Consider the following 14,594-nt stretch of genomic DNA (forward strand, 5'->3'; position numbering starts at 1 on the left):
GGGCTGGATTTGAAATGTTTCCCTTCTTGCAGGTAGATTAGGCTCTGCTAAAACTCCAGCAGGTTAAACTCTGATGTGGCAATTTCTGCTGAAGGGCTGGCCTTGTTAAGAAGAAAAGAATGCCCTGGTACATTTCAGGGTGTTTCCTTTTCCCTTCCCCTTGTTGAAAGTCATAGAGGACTTTTCTCTGATATTTACTCTGCGGACCTGGTAGAGCTCCAAGAGATAAAATTCACAAAATTTTGAGGGGGCCCCTTATGACTGGATTCCCCTGGGATTGTTAACTTGCATATTTGTCTACACTGAGCCTCCTGAAATTTATCAACTGCAGTTTAGATTTTCCTATCTTGGCACTGATTCTCATAGAACCACTGGTTTTTCACAAATAAATTGAATTAGGATTCTTTGTATCAACCTGATTGTTTCTCCAATTTTGGGGGCAATTACTGAGTTTTCAGTTTGTTCACCTTTGTACTTGTTGTTGGGATAGCGTGGCGACTTCCTAGCCCCTGAAATGCCAGTCTGGAGACTGCTGGTTTATGTTTTGAAAGATTTTTCTGGTGACTCTTGAGAATGTAATGTAGATAGGCAAGAATGGAAGCAGGGAGAAAGTTTAGGAGGATAATTTCCTTAATTCAGATAGAGGCTTGGGTTAGGTTGGTAAACTGATGAAAAGCAATAAGATTTGGGGCAATGCTGGTGCCATTCATTGTAACAGAAAAACTTTGGCAGGGAAAAAGTCTTTCAGGAGGTGGGAGATGAAGAATACTATTATTAACACATTAGGTATGCCCATTAGTCATTCACATGATAGTGTGGAATGACTGTGCACGGAGCTCTGGGTATATCTTGGTTCTCCCATAATAGATATAGATGCTGTTAACAGGGACTTAAGAAATTATTTATGAGGAGGATCTGAAGATGGAGCTGAGCACTATCTGAAAGAAGGAAAAAGATTCAACAAAGGGGATTGAGAAGGTTTGACCAGTGAGGTAGAAGGAAAACAGCATGTGATATTTCAGCATCCAGAGGAGACAAGAAAGATGTTGTGAATAACTGTTACCTATTTCTGAGAGACAGTAGCATTTTCATAGATAGAAAAATGAATATTCATTTGGCACTGGGAATGTTTCTCGTGACTTTTTTTTTTCCACCATGTCATGCAGCTTGTGAGATCTTAGTTCCCCAAGCAGGGATTGAACCTGGGCCATGGCAGTGAAATTCCTGCATCTTAACCATTGGCCCACCAGCAAACTCCCTTTGTGACTTGGATAAGTGTGGTTTCCTTAGTCTGCTAAACAGAAAAGCTTGATTATGATGTGTTCAAAAGTGAATGTAAGAACAGTTGGTGAAGAAGAGATAATCTTAGAAAGGATCTGGTTACTGTCTATCAGTAGGAAAGGCACAGATACAGCTAGGTTTGTAAATGTGGAAGTAGCAAATGAACTAGTTTTCCTCTTACTGCCTCTGTTAGTTGAATAAAAGGACTCAGGTATCCCCTGAGAGTGATGATGTAGAAGGGGTGTTAATTCCAAGAAGTACTGCTCCCAATTAGATAATTCAACAGAAAACACATAATGTTCCATCAGGTTAGTACAAGACCACATGTTTTGATGACCAGGCAAAAATTGTTACATCTTGACTGGGAAGTTCTGATTCATCCACCATATTCACCAGACATTGCACCTTCAGATTTCCCTTTCTTTTGGTCTTTATAAAATTCTCTTAATGGAAAAAATTTCAATTCCCTGAAAGACTGTAAAAGATACCTGGAACAGTTCATTGTTCATGAAGATAGAAAGTTTTGGGAAGATGGAATTGTGAAGTTGCCAGGAAAGCAGCAGAAGATAGTGGAAAAACTGGTGAATACATTTTTCCAATAAAGTTCTTGGTAAAAATGAAAATGTATCCCTTGTTAAAGCAGAAGGAACTTTTTGGCCAGCCCTATAAACCAGCTTCAGATTAAGAAAGTGAGTAGAAGTAGGAATGGCAAAATTGAGGACAAAATTGGTCAGAGAGCAATATGTGCAAAGCCTGAAGAGAACAGTACTTTGGGGGAGTATAATAGGGGGACAAAATATAGAGTTTGAGTAGAGATATGATCACATGTGACTGATTCTATGGATCATAACAAACTATGGAAAATTCTTAAAGAAATGGGAATATCAGACCACCTTACCTGCCTCCTGAGAAAACTGTATGCAGGTCAAGAAGCAGCAGAACCGGACATAGAACAACAGACTGGTTCCAAATTGGGAGGAGTACATCAAGGCTGTATATTGTCACCCTGCTTATTTAACTTTTATGCAGAGTACATCATACGAAATGCCCGGCTGGATGAAGCTCAGGCTGGAATCAAGATTGCTGAGAGAAATATCAGTAACGTCAGATATGCAGATGACACCACCCTAATGGCAGAAAGTGAAGAGGAACTAAAGAGCCTCTTCAATTCAGTCACTCAGTCGCATCTGACTCTTTGTTACCCCATGGACTGCAGCACACCAGGCTTCCCTGTCCATCACCAACTCCCAGAGCTTACTCAAACTCATGTCCTTCGAGTCAGTGATGCCATCCAACCATCCCATCCTCTGTTGTCCCCTTCTCCTGCCTTCAGTCTTTCCTGGCATCAGGGTCTTTTCCAGTGAGTCACCTCTTTGCATCAGGTGGCCAAAGTATTGGAGATTCAGCTTCAGCATCAGTCCTTCCAATGAATATTCAGGACTGATTTCCTTTAGGATTGGCTGGTTTGATCTCCTTGCAGTCCAAGGGACCCTCAAGAGTCTTTTCCAACACCATAGTTTAAACGAATCAATTCTTCGGTGCTCAGTTTTCTTTATGGTCCAACTCTCACATCCATATATGACTACTGGAAAAACCATAACTTTGACTATGAAGACCTTTGTTGGCAAAGTAATATCTTTGCTTTTTAATATGCTGTCTAAATTGGTCATAGCTTTTCTTCCAAGGAGCAAGTGTCTTTGAATTTCATTGCTGCAGTCACCATCTGCAGTGATTTTGGAGCCCAAGAAAATAGTCTGTCACTGTTTCCAGTGTTTCCCCATCTATTGGCCATGAAGCAATGGGAGCAGATGCCATGATCTTTGTTTTTTGAATGTTGAGTTAAAAATCATCTTGATAAAATTGAAAGAGAGTGAAAAAGTTGGCTTAAAACTTAACTTTTGAAAAATGAAGATCATGGCATTCAGTCCTATCACTTCATGGCAGATAGATGGGGAGAAAATGTAAACAGTGACAGACTTTATTTTTGGGGCTCCAAACTCACTCTGGACGGTGACTGCAGCCTTGATATTAAAAGATGCTTCCTCCTTAGAAGAAAAACTATGACAAACCTAGATAGTGTATTAAAAAGCAGAGGGATCACTGCCAACAAAGGTCCATATAGTCAAAACTATGGTTTTTTCCATTACTTATGTGAGAGTTGAACCATAAAGAAGGCTGAGCACTGAAGAACTGATGCCTTCCAACTGAGGTGTTGGAGAAGACTCGAGAATTCCCTGGACAGCAAGGAGATCAAACCAGTCAATCCTAAAGATAATCAACCCTGAATATTCATAGGAAGGACTGATGCTGAAGCTGAAACTCCGTTACTTTGGCCACTTGATGGGACGAGCTGACTCAGTGGAAAAGACTGATGCTGGCAAAGATTTACTGGGAAGGGGGCAACAGGGATGAGATGGTTGGATGGAACCATTGACTCAATGAGCAAGAGTTTGAACAAACTGGGAGATTCAGAAGGACAGGGAAGTCAGGTGTGTTGCAGTCCATGGGGTTTCAAAGAGTCTTATATGACTGAGCAGCTGAACAACAATGTGATCACATGTGACTGAGGTGACTCATTTATAAGTCCTTATTGCGTGCCAGGCATGTGCTAAAGGATTAAGAAAGATAATCTTACTAGATGACTAATATTGTTATAACCATTATAAAGTAGGGAAATAGACCATAGGGACACTGCACAAAGATTAAATAACTGCCTGTTATTATTATTTAGAATACTACCACAGTTATTCTGATTATAGTTCAGTTTAGACACCCAGTCGTGGCCGACTCTTTGCAACCCCATGAACTGCAGCATGCCAGGCCTCCCTGTCCATCACCAATTTTCGGAGTCCACCCAAACCCATGTCCACCAAGTTGGTGATGCCATCCAAACATCTCATCCTCTGTCGTCCCCTTCTCCTCCAGCCCTCAATCTTTCCCAGCATCAGGGTCTTTTCAAATGAGTCAACTCTTCACATCAGGTAGCCAAAGTATTGGAGTTTCAGCTTTAACTTCTGTCCTGCCAATGAACACCCAGGACTGATCTCCTTTAAGATGGACTGGTTGGATCTCCTTGCAGTCCAAGGGACTCTCAAGAGTCTTCTCCAACACCACAGTTCAAAAGCATCAATTCTTCAGCGCTCAGCTTTCTTTGTAGTCCAACTCTCACATCCATGCTTGACCACAGGAAAAACCATAGCCTTGACTAGACGGACCTTCGTTGACAAAGTCATGTCTCTGCTTTTTAATAGGCTGTCTAGATTGGTCATAACTTTCCTTCCAAGGAGAAAATGTCTTTTAATTTCATGGCTGCAGTCACCATCTGCAGTGATTTTGGAGCCCAGAAAAATAAAGTCTGACACTGTTTCCACTGTTTCCCCATCTATTTGCCATGCAGTGATGGAACTGGATGCTATGATCTTAGTTTTCTGAATGTCAAGCTTTCAGCCAGCTTTTTCACTTTCCTCTTTCACTTTCATCAAGAGGCTCTAGTTCTTCTTTGCTTTCTGCCATAAGGATGGTGTCATCTGCATATCTGAGGTTATTGATATTTCTCCCGGCAGTCTTCATTCCAGCTTGTGCTTCATCCAGCCCAGCGTTTCTCATGATGTACCCTTCATATAATTTAAATAATCAGGGTGACAGTATACAGCCTTAAAGTACTCCTTTTCGTATTTGGAACTAATCTTTGTTCCATGTCCAGTTCTAACTGTTGCTTCCTGACCTGTATACAGATTTCTCAAGAGGCAGGTCAGGTGGTCTGGTAGTCCCATCTTCTTCAGAATTTTCCACACTTTATTGTGATCCACACAGTCAAAGGCTTTGGCATAGTCAGTAAAGCAGAAATAGATGTTTTTCTGGAACTCTCTTGCTTTTTCAGTGCTGCAGTCCAGTGCTGCTTGTCCTCGAAGAGTCGGACATGACTGAGCGACTTCACTTTCACTTTTCACTTTCATGCATTGGAGAAGGCAATGGCAATGCACTCCAGTGTTCTTGCCTGGAGAATCCCAGGAACTGCGGAGCCTGGTAGGCTGCTATCTATGGGGTCACTCATATTTGGACACGACTGAAGTGACTTAGCAGCAGCAGCAGCATGTTGGCAATCTGATCTCTGGTTCCACTGCCTTTTCTAAAACCAGCGTGAACATCTGGAAGTTCACGGTTCACGTATTGCTGAAGTATGGCTTGGAGAATAATGAGTGTTACTTTACTAGTGTGTGAGATGAGTGCAATTGTGCAGTAGTTTGAGCATTCTTTGGCATTGCCGTTCTTTGGAATTGGAATGAAAACTGTCCTTTTCCGGTCCTGTGGCCACTGCTGAGTTTTCCAAATTTGCTGACATATTAAGTGCAGCACTTTCAGAGCATCATCTTTTAGTATTTGAAATAACTCAACTGGAACTCCATCACCTCCAGTAGCTTTGTTCATAGTGATGCTTGCTAAGGCCCATTTGACTTCACATTCCAGGATGGCTGGCTCTAGGTGAGTGTGAGTAATCACACCATCATGATTATCTGGGTCGTGAAGGTCTTTTTTGTACAGTTCTGATTATAGAACCCAAGTTTTTAACCATTATACCTTTCAATATCTATGACTTAGTAGACCAAAGAATGGTTTGAACTTGATCCTGTTTCCAATGTAAGGTGTTTTGAGGATTTTAAGCCAGGACGTAAATAAGTAAATAAAATTTTGTTTTAAAAACATCCCTCTTGCTACATTTTATTGTGAAGAAGGTTTAGAGAAAGTGCCTTGAGATACAGTTGAAAACTATTTTATATTCTATGCGGAGTGCATGCTAATTTAAACATTTTTCATGGATGAATTTCTGGGATTTATTTTTGTTAATAAAAATAAATTTTAATTCCTAATTTAAGTAGTTAGGAGTTTCAGATTAACATATACACACTCTTGTGTACAAAACAGCAAGCAAAGACATACTGATTAACACAGTGAACTACACTTACCATTCTGTAATAACCTATAATGGAAAAGAATCCAGAAAGAACACACATATACACATACACATACATATGCACACATCTATATAACTGAATCACTCTGCTTCACACCTGAAATCAACACAACGTTGCAAACCAACCACACTTTAATAAGATAAATAAGCTTTTAACAAGTTTTTTAGCATTATCAAAACACCATTATCACACACCCCTAAATGAACAGTATGTCAGTGTTGTCTAGCCAAAGACCACTAGGGACACACAGAATTAAGGTGGGTTTATTATATAGCCGCAAAACAGAATGCACAGCATGTTGAACTGTGGGATAGTCTCAATAAGAGAGTATTAGAAAAACTCATTAAAAGAAATTGATTATGTATGCATGAAACATACATGATTTTATAAATTTGTTGGCCTCTATAAAAATAAATTACAAAAATATTTTTTAAAGAGAAGGGAGAAAATTGTTCTCCATATACTTATTAGCAAATTGGTGGTAAATTTAATAGAATGTATGCAAGGCAGTGGCACCCCACTCCAGTACTCTTGCCTGGAAAATCCCATGGATGGAGCAGCCTGGTAGGCTGCAGTCCATGGGGTCACGAAGAGTCAGACATGACTGAGCGACTTCACTTTCACTTTTCACTTTCATGCATTGGAGAAGGAAATGGCAACCCACTCCAGTGTTCTTGCCTGGAGAATCCCAGGGACAGGGGAGCCTGGTGGGCTGCCGTCTATGGGGTCACACAGAGTTGGACACGACTGAAGCGACTTAGCAGCAGCAGCAGCAGCATGCTAATTTTATAGTGAAAGTTGTTCTTAACCTCTCTGTGATTTAGTTTCGTCATTTATAAATCAAAATGATACTGACTCCCTCCTCAAAAGAGTGTGAAAATAAAAAGTGTCAGTCTCTGTCGTGTCTAACTCTTTGTGACTGCCAGGCTCCTCTGTCCATGGAATTCTCTAGGCAAAGTTATTGAAGTGGGTTGCCATTCTCTTCTCCAGAGAATCTTCCAGGCCCAGGGATCGAACTCAGGTCTCCTGCATTGCAGGCAGATTCTTTATTGTCTGAACTACCAGGGAAGGCCATAGGAGTATAAAACAGTCAAATTGCATAGAATTGCACATAGTAAATACTCAGTACACTTTATTTGTGAGATGATGATAATAAATTGACCCCTGCTTAAGTTCAAGCTTAAATTTTAATCAGTTTTTTCTTTTTAAAAATGTTCATGTAATAGTTTTATCATAGAACTTATAGATGTAACTTCAGTATGCCATAGTATTATCAGACACAACTGAGCGACTAACACTTTGATTTTACTTTTTTCATGACACTGTACAATAAACTGAATAAACCACTGCCTTCTCTCCACTACTTTTATTTTCATTTTTTAGTTTATGGGAAAAACAGATGGAGATTATTACACTCTGGATGACATGTTTGTCTCCAAAGCAGCTGAGAGAGAACGTTTTGGTGAAGAAGAAGAGAATCAGAGGAAAAAAGCTATTGCTGAGCACCGGAGTCTTGTTGCACAAATGGAAAAATGTCTTTATTGTTTTGACAGTTCTCAGTTTCCCAAGCACCTTATTGTTGCAATAGGTGTTAAGGTAAGAAATACAGTGTTTATTATCCTAAGGAAATGCTTCTTTCTCCATATGCTTCTAAGGTTCTCAGTAATCCATCTCTTACTCTGTGTTTTATATATTTTCTTTTCTAAGTTCCCATGATTCTTAGAATTTTCTTTAGATTGAGTATAAATATTCAAATGATATGAAACTCATATTTCATGTAATTCCACTCTACAGCTAGGCAGCATTGAGTTGTGCTTCAGGCCCTAGACTCTGGATCTGGACCACGTGAATTCAGACCCTTGCTTTGCCATTTCCCATCTGTGTGATCTTACTTTCATGTTTGGCACTTAAGTCTCAGTATTAAAATCGCTTCAGAGCTACTTACTTTAAAGTAGCTTCTGCTTCTTCCCTTACATTCTCACGAAATCTTTTTATTTCTCTATAGACTATCTCATAATTTGAAGAAGTTTATTGTACAGTTTCTGCTTGGTAACCCACTGGGGATTGGTTCTTCAGTCCTTGTATATGAAAATCCACAGATGCTCAAGTCCCAGTCAGCCCTTCATAGTTGTATTTTGTTTTACTTGTTGAGTGTCTCCCTCAGTAGTCTGTTAGTTCCATGAGTATAGGTAACTTTTACTTATCATTGTATACTTGCATATATCCCATTATATACCAAACATGTATGTTTATAGTCACTTCTTTCGGTAAATATTCTTGTTGTTCACTCAGTCGTGTCTGACTCTTTGCGACCCCATTGACTGAAGCACACCAGGCTTCCCTGTCCTTCACTGTCTCCTGGAGATTGCTCAGACTCATGTCCATCGAGTCAGTGATGTCATCCAACCGTCTCGTCCTCTGTTGTCCCCTTCTCAATAAATATTAAATATCACTTATTTAATAGCCGGTAATAATAGTCATTTTTTTCAGCATTTGGCAATTTAATCCTTATGTTAAGTAAATAGTTATCATTTACCAGATGTATGCCAGAACCTAATTAGTCACTGGGGAAAAGTAGAGAATCGAATATACTTGTGACAGAGCACAGTAATGATTGCCCTGATTTAAGGAACTGTTGTTATGAAACAAATATAGAGAGGAAATGTGGGAAATGATGAGAGATTATTTTTTGAGAAGCTGATCTGAAAGGCTTCTCTGAGGAGATATTTTAAAGGTATGAAAGTAAAGCTATGAAAGATGAGAAGAAGCAAGCAACATAAAAATCTGAATGAGTAGTGTTTCAGAAAGAGGGGTCAGTGAGTGAAGACATGAGATGGGCATTTATGGAATAGAAAAAAACAACCCAGTGTAGCTAGAATGGAGTGAGTGAGAAAAAGTGGTAGGAAAAGAAGTTGAATGAATGAGTGCTAGTTTCAGAAACTAATATTGTGGAGAATATACATATACATATTATTTGTTTCACATATACACACAGCACCTACATAGCCAAAGAACTGGTATTAACTTTTTCATTCCAATTCTAGTCTTAATACCTTTAGGTCATTAAGACTGTCAGTTTATCAGTTTGAATTTTGGTTTCTTTAACTTTTAATTTTTCATTACCCTTCTTTTCCATTTCTTTGTTTTCCTCTAGACTTTATCAAAAGTGTGTGTGTGTTAGTTGCTCAGTCCGTGTTCAAATCTTTTTGACCCCATGGACTATAGCCTGCCAGACTCCCCTGTCCATGGAATTCTCCAGGCAAGAATACTGGAGTGCATTGCCATTCCTTTCTCCAAGACTTTATAAAAAAGTAAAAGTAAAAAAGTCCATTCAGAATTTAATCAATCAAAAACCCTTAACCAACCTTACCAGATACTTGTATTAATTTTCCCATGTTCTTTTCTAGACTGTTAAATAAACATTTATATTTTCATAATTAGGACATTTTGTATAAATATTTCATTCCCCTTAAGTCTGGCCCCTACCTTTACCAAATGTAAGAATAAATTCAGTTTAGTTCAGTAGCTCAGTCGTGTCTGACTCTTTGTGACCCCATGGGCTGCAACACATCAGACCTCCCTGTCCATCACTAACTCCTAGAGTTTACTCAAACTCATATCCATTGAGTCAGTGATGCCATCCAACCATCTCATCTTCTGCTGTCCCCTTATCTCTCCTTCAATCTTTCCCAGCATCCGGGTCTTTTCAAATGAGTCAGTTCTTCACATAAGGTGGCCAAAGTTTTGGAATTTCAGCTTCAACATCAGTCCTTCCAATGAATATTCAGGACTGAATTTCTTTAGGATGGACTTGCTGGAACTCCTTGCAGTCCGAGGGACTCTCAAGAGTCTTCTCCAACACCACAGTTCAAAAGCATCAAATCTTCGGTGCTCAGCTTTCTTTATAGTCCACCTCTCACATCTATACATGAGTATTGGAAAAACCATAGCGTTGACTAGATGGACCTTTGTTGGCAAAGTAGTGTCTCTACTTTTTAATATGCTGTCTAGGTTGGTCAAAACCTTTCTTCCAAGGAGTAAGCGTCTTTTAATTTCATGGCTACATCACCATCTGCAGTGATTTTGGAGCCCCCAAAAATAAAGTCTGTCACTGTTTCCACTGTTTCCCTATCTGTTTGCCATGAAGTGATGGGATCGGATGCCATGATCTTAGTTTTCTGAATGTTGAGCCAAAGCCTTTGACTGTGTGAATCACAATAAACTGTGGAAAATTCTGAAAGAGATGGGAATACCAGACCACCTGACCTGCCTCTTGAGAAATCTGTATGCAGGTCAAAAAGCAACAGGTAGAACTGGACATGGGACAACAGACTGGTTCCAGATAGGGAAAGGAGTACTTAAAGGCTATACATTGTCACCCTGCTTATTTAACTTAGCAGAGTACATCATGAGAAATGCTGGGCTGGATGAAGCACAGGCTGGAATCAAGATTGCTGGGAGAAATATCAATAATGTCAGATATGCAGTTGACACCACCCTTATGGCAAAAAGCAAAGAAGAGCCTCTTGATGAAAGTGAAAGAGGAGAGTGAAAAAGTTGGCTTAAAGCTCAACATTCAGTAAACTAAGACTATGGCATCTGGTCCCATCACTTCATGGCAAATAGATGGGAAACAGTGGAAAAGAATAAATTAAACATAAAGTAACAAAGTTTCAAATAATTCTGTATAAAAAGTTTGGGTATTTTTTAGTGACTGCATTTTCCCATTGCACTGAAGACAGGCTAGGTCCACACAGGCACAGAGATGTGAAGTATACAAAACTGCTGTTTGCCTCCTACTTTATAGACTGTGTCCCAGCGTAGGCATTTCTCAATTAGTGAAACAAACTGTTGGCCAGCAAAGAGACATTTTCTATTTTCAACCCATACATTGTTACACAAATTCCTTTTCCTCTTCTACTGTGAGGTAATCCACATTTTTCAATTAGAAGGTATTTTAATTTTATACGTTTTAATGCAAAAAAGCAAAATGGCTGTCTGGGGAGACCTTAAAAATAGCTGTGAAAAGAAGAGAAGCGAAAAGCAAAAGAGAAAAGGAAAGTTATAAGCATCTGAATGCAGAGTTCCAAAGAATAGCAAGAAGAGATAAGAAAGCCTTCCTCAGCGGTCAATGCAAAGAAATAAAGGAAAACAACAGAATGGGAAAGACTAGAGATCTGTTCAAGAAAATTAGAGATACCAAGGGAACATTTCATGCAAAGATGGGCTCAATAAAGGACAGAAATGGTACAGACCTAATAGAAGCAGAAGATATTAAGAAGAGATGGCAAGAATACACAGAAGAACTGTACAAAAAAGATCGTCATGACCAAGATAATCACGATGGTTTGATCACTCACCTAGAGCCAGACATCCTGGAATGTGAAGTCAAGTGGGCCTTAGAAAGCATCACTACGAACAAAGCTAGTGGAGGTGATGGAATTCCAGTTGAACTATTCCAAATCCTGAAAGATGATGCTGTGAAAGTGCTGCACTCAATATGCCAGCAAATTTGGAAAACTCAGCAGTGGCCACAGGACTGGAAAAGGTCAGTTTTCATTCCAATCCCAAAGAAAGGCAATGCCAAAGAATGCTCAAACTACCGCACAGTTGCACTCATCTCACACGCTAGTAAAGTAATGCTCAAAATTCTCCAAGCTAGGCTTCGGCAATATGTGAACCGTGAACTTCCAGATGTTCAAGCTGGATTTAGAAAAGGCAGAGGAACCAGAGATCAAATTGCCAACATCCGCTGGACCATTGAAAAAGCAAGAGAGTTCCAGAAAGCATCTATTTCTGCTTTATTGACTATGCCAAAGCCTTTGACTGTGTGGATCACAGTAAACTGTGGAAACTTCTGAAAGAGATGGGAATACCAGACCACTTGACCTGCGTCTTGAGAAACCTATATGCAGGTCAGGAAGCAACAGTTAGAACTGGACATGGAACAACAGACTGGTTCCAAATAGGAAAAGGAGTACGTCAAGGCTGTATATTGTCACCCTGCTTATTTAACTTATATGCAGAGTACATCATGAGAAATGCTGGGCTGGAAGAAGCACAAGGTGGAATCATGATTGCCAGGAGAAATATCAATAACCTCAGATATGCAAATGACACCACCCTTATGGCAGAAAGTGTAGAGGAACTAAAAAGCCTCTTGATGAAAGTGAAAGTGGAGAGTGAAAACGTTGGCTTAAAGCTCAGCATTCAGAAAACGAAGATCATGGCATCATGTCTCATCACTTCATGGCAAATAGATGGGGAAACTGTGGAAACAGTGTCAGACTTTATTTTTCTGGGCTCCAAAATCACTGCAGATGGTGATTACACCATGAAATTAAAAGACGCTTACTCCTTGGCAGGAAAGTTATGACCAACCTAGATAGCATATTCAAAAGCAGAGACATTACTTTGCCAACAAAGGTCTGTCTAGTCAAGGCTATGGTTTTTCCTGTGGTCATGTATGGATGTGAGAGTTGGACTGTGAAGAAAGCTGAGCGCTTAAGAACTGATGCTTTTGAACTGTGGTGTTGGAGAAGACTCTTGAGAATCTCTTGGACTGCAAGGAGATCCAACCAGTCCATTCTAAAGGAGATCAGTCCTGGGTATTCTTTGGAAGGAATGATGCTAAAGCTGAAACTCCAGTACTTTGGCCACCTCATGCGAAGAGTTGACTCATTGGAAAGACCCTGATGCTGGGAGGGATTGGGGACAGGCAGAGAAGGGGACGAAGCAGGATGAGATGGCTGGATGGCATCACCAACTTGATAGACGTGAGTTTCAGTGAACTCCAGGAGTTGGTGATGGACAGGGAGGCCTGTCGTGCTGTGATTCATGGGGTCGCAAAGAGTCGGACATGACTGAGTGACTGAACTGACCTGAAATTTTAATTATAGTGTTAATTTTCCAATTAAGGTATTAAATCTTCTTTGTGTCTCTTACTGAACATCAGCTGATCTGTTTCTTCCTCTTGGGCCAGTCGTATCATTTTTATTTCATTTTAACACTTTTTGAATCATGTTATTAACACTGTTTGAATGTATTGTTTCTTGATCTGTGTTTCATTGTGCCATCTTAGCTCTAACTAAATACTGTCTCCTAATTAGTTTCAGACTTTCATCTGTGAATATTTTAATTTAGAAATGTCTGAAATATTGATTGATGTAATTTCATCTGTTTCCTACAAATCTGACTTCTTATCCTATCTGTTGTAGACAGTAGATTATTTTATTAATCTGAGTAAGCATTAAGATATTTATCCTTTTAGTTATTACCCAAGTTAATTATATATGACTGTGAGTTTCAAAAGAATTACATTGTGTTAGGTTGTAATAGTTAACAGTATTCTAAAGCAATTCAGTCATACTCACTCTGCTTGAATGTCCAATACAAATTTCTTAAGGAAGCTATATTAGTACTCATTAGAATTAAACAGTTATTTTAGTTTCTGATCATAAATTGTCCCTACCTTTTCTTTTCTTAAAAATTATCTATCCCCTTCTTGTCCTACCAGTATCCTTTACTTTAAACAGTGTTTTGATTTTTAATAAAAGACAGCATAAACAGATAGATGATTCCATGTTGCTGGGTTGTAAGAATCAATATTGTGAAAATGACTATACTACTAAGTGCAATCTACAGATTCAGTGTGATCCCTATCAAATTACCAGTGACATTTTTCACAGAACTAGAACAAAAAATTTCACAATTGACATGGAAACACTAAGATAGCAAAACCAGCCTTGAGAGAGAGGAATGGAACTGGAGGAATCAACTTTCCTGACTTCAGACTACACTACAAAGCTAGTCATCAAGACAGTAAGGTATGGCACAAAATCAGAAATATAGACCAGTGGAACAAGATAGAGAGCCTAGAGATAAAACCACATACCTATGTGTAGCTTCTTTTTGACAAAGCAGGCAAGAATATACAGTGGGACAAAGATAGCCTCTTGGATAAGTGGTACTGGGAAAACTGGACAGCCACACAGCTACGTATAAAAGAATGAAATTAGAACCCGTACCAACACTGTAGACAAAGATAAAATTAATTAAAGACCTAACCAGAAACTGTAAAGCCCTAAGAGGAAAACACAGGCAGAATACTCAATGACATAAAGCAAGATCCCCTATGACCCACCTACTAGAGTAATGGAAATAAATATAAACAAGTGGGACCTCATTAAACTTAAAAGCTTTCACACAGCAAAGGAAACTACAAACGTGGTGAAAAGACAGCCCTCAGAATGGGGAAAAATAATAGCAAATGAAGCAACTGACAAAGGATTAATTTCCAGATATACAAGCAGCTTATCAACTCAGTATCAGCAAAACAAA

At 39.3% G+C, this 14,594-nt stretch overlaps 1 protein-coding gene across 5 annotated transcripts in view; it reads left to right on the forward strand.

Moving 5' to 3' along the window:
- The window catches only part of CWF19L2 (CWF19 like cell cycle control factor 2), a 140,763-nt gene that overhangs the window by 91,698 nt on the left and 34,471 nt on the right, over positions 1-14,594 (forward strand). For 4 of the 5 annotated variants that reach the window (XM_055547764.1, XM_055547765.1, XM_055547767.1 and 1 more), the window contains exon 13: positions 7,638-7,850. The exons of the other annotated variant lie outside the window; for it this stretch is intronic. In XM_055547764.1, coding sequence (XP_055403739.1) covers positions 7,638-7,850 — 213 coding nt within the window. The remainder of the gene's footprint in view (positions 1-7,637; positions 7,851-14,594) is intronic. 5 annotated transcript variants of the gene reach the window in all.

This window comes from Bubalus kerabau, chromosome 15 (genome assembly GCF_029407905.1).
Source record: "Bubalus kerabau isolate K-KA32 ecotype Philippines breed swamp buffalo chromosome 15, PCC_UOA_SB_1v2, whole genome shotgun sequence".
Taxonomy (NCBI): domain Eukaryota; kingdom Metazoa; phylum Chordata; class Mammalia; order Artiodactyla; family Bovidae; genus Bubalus; species Bubalus kerabau.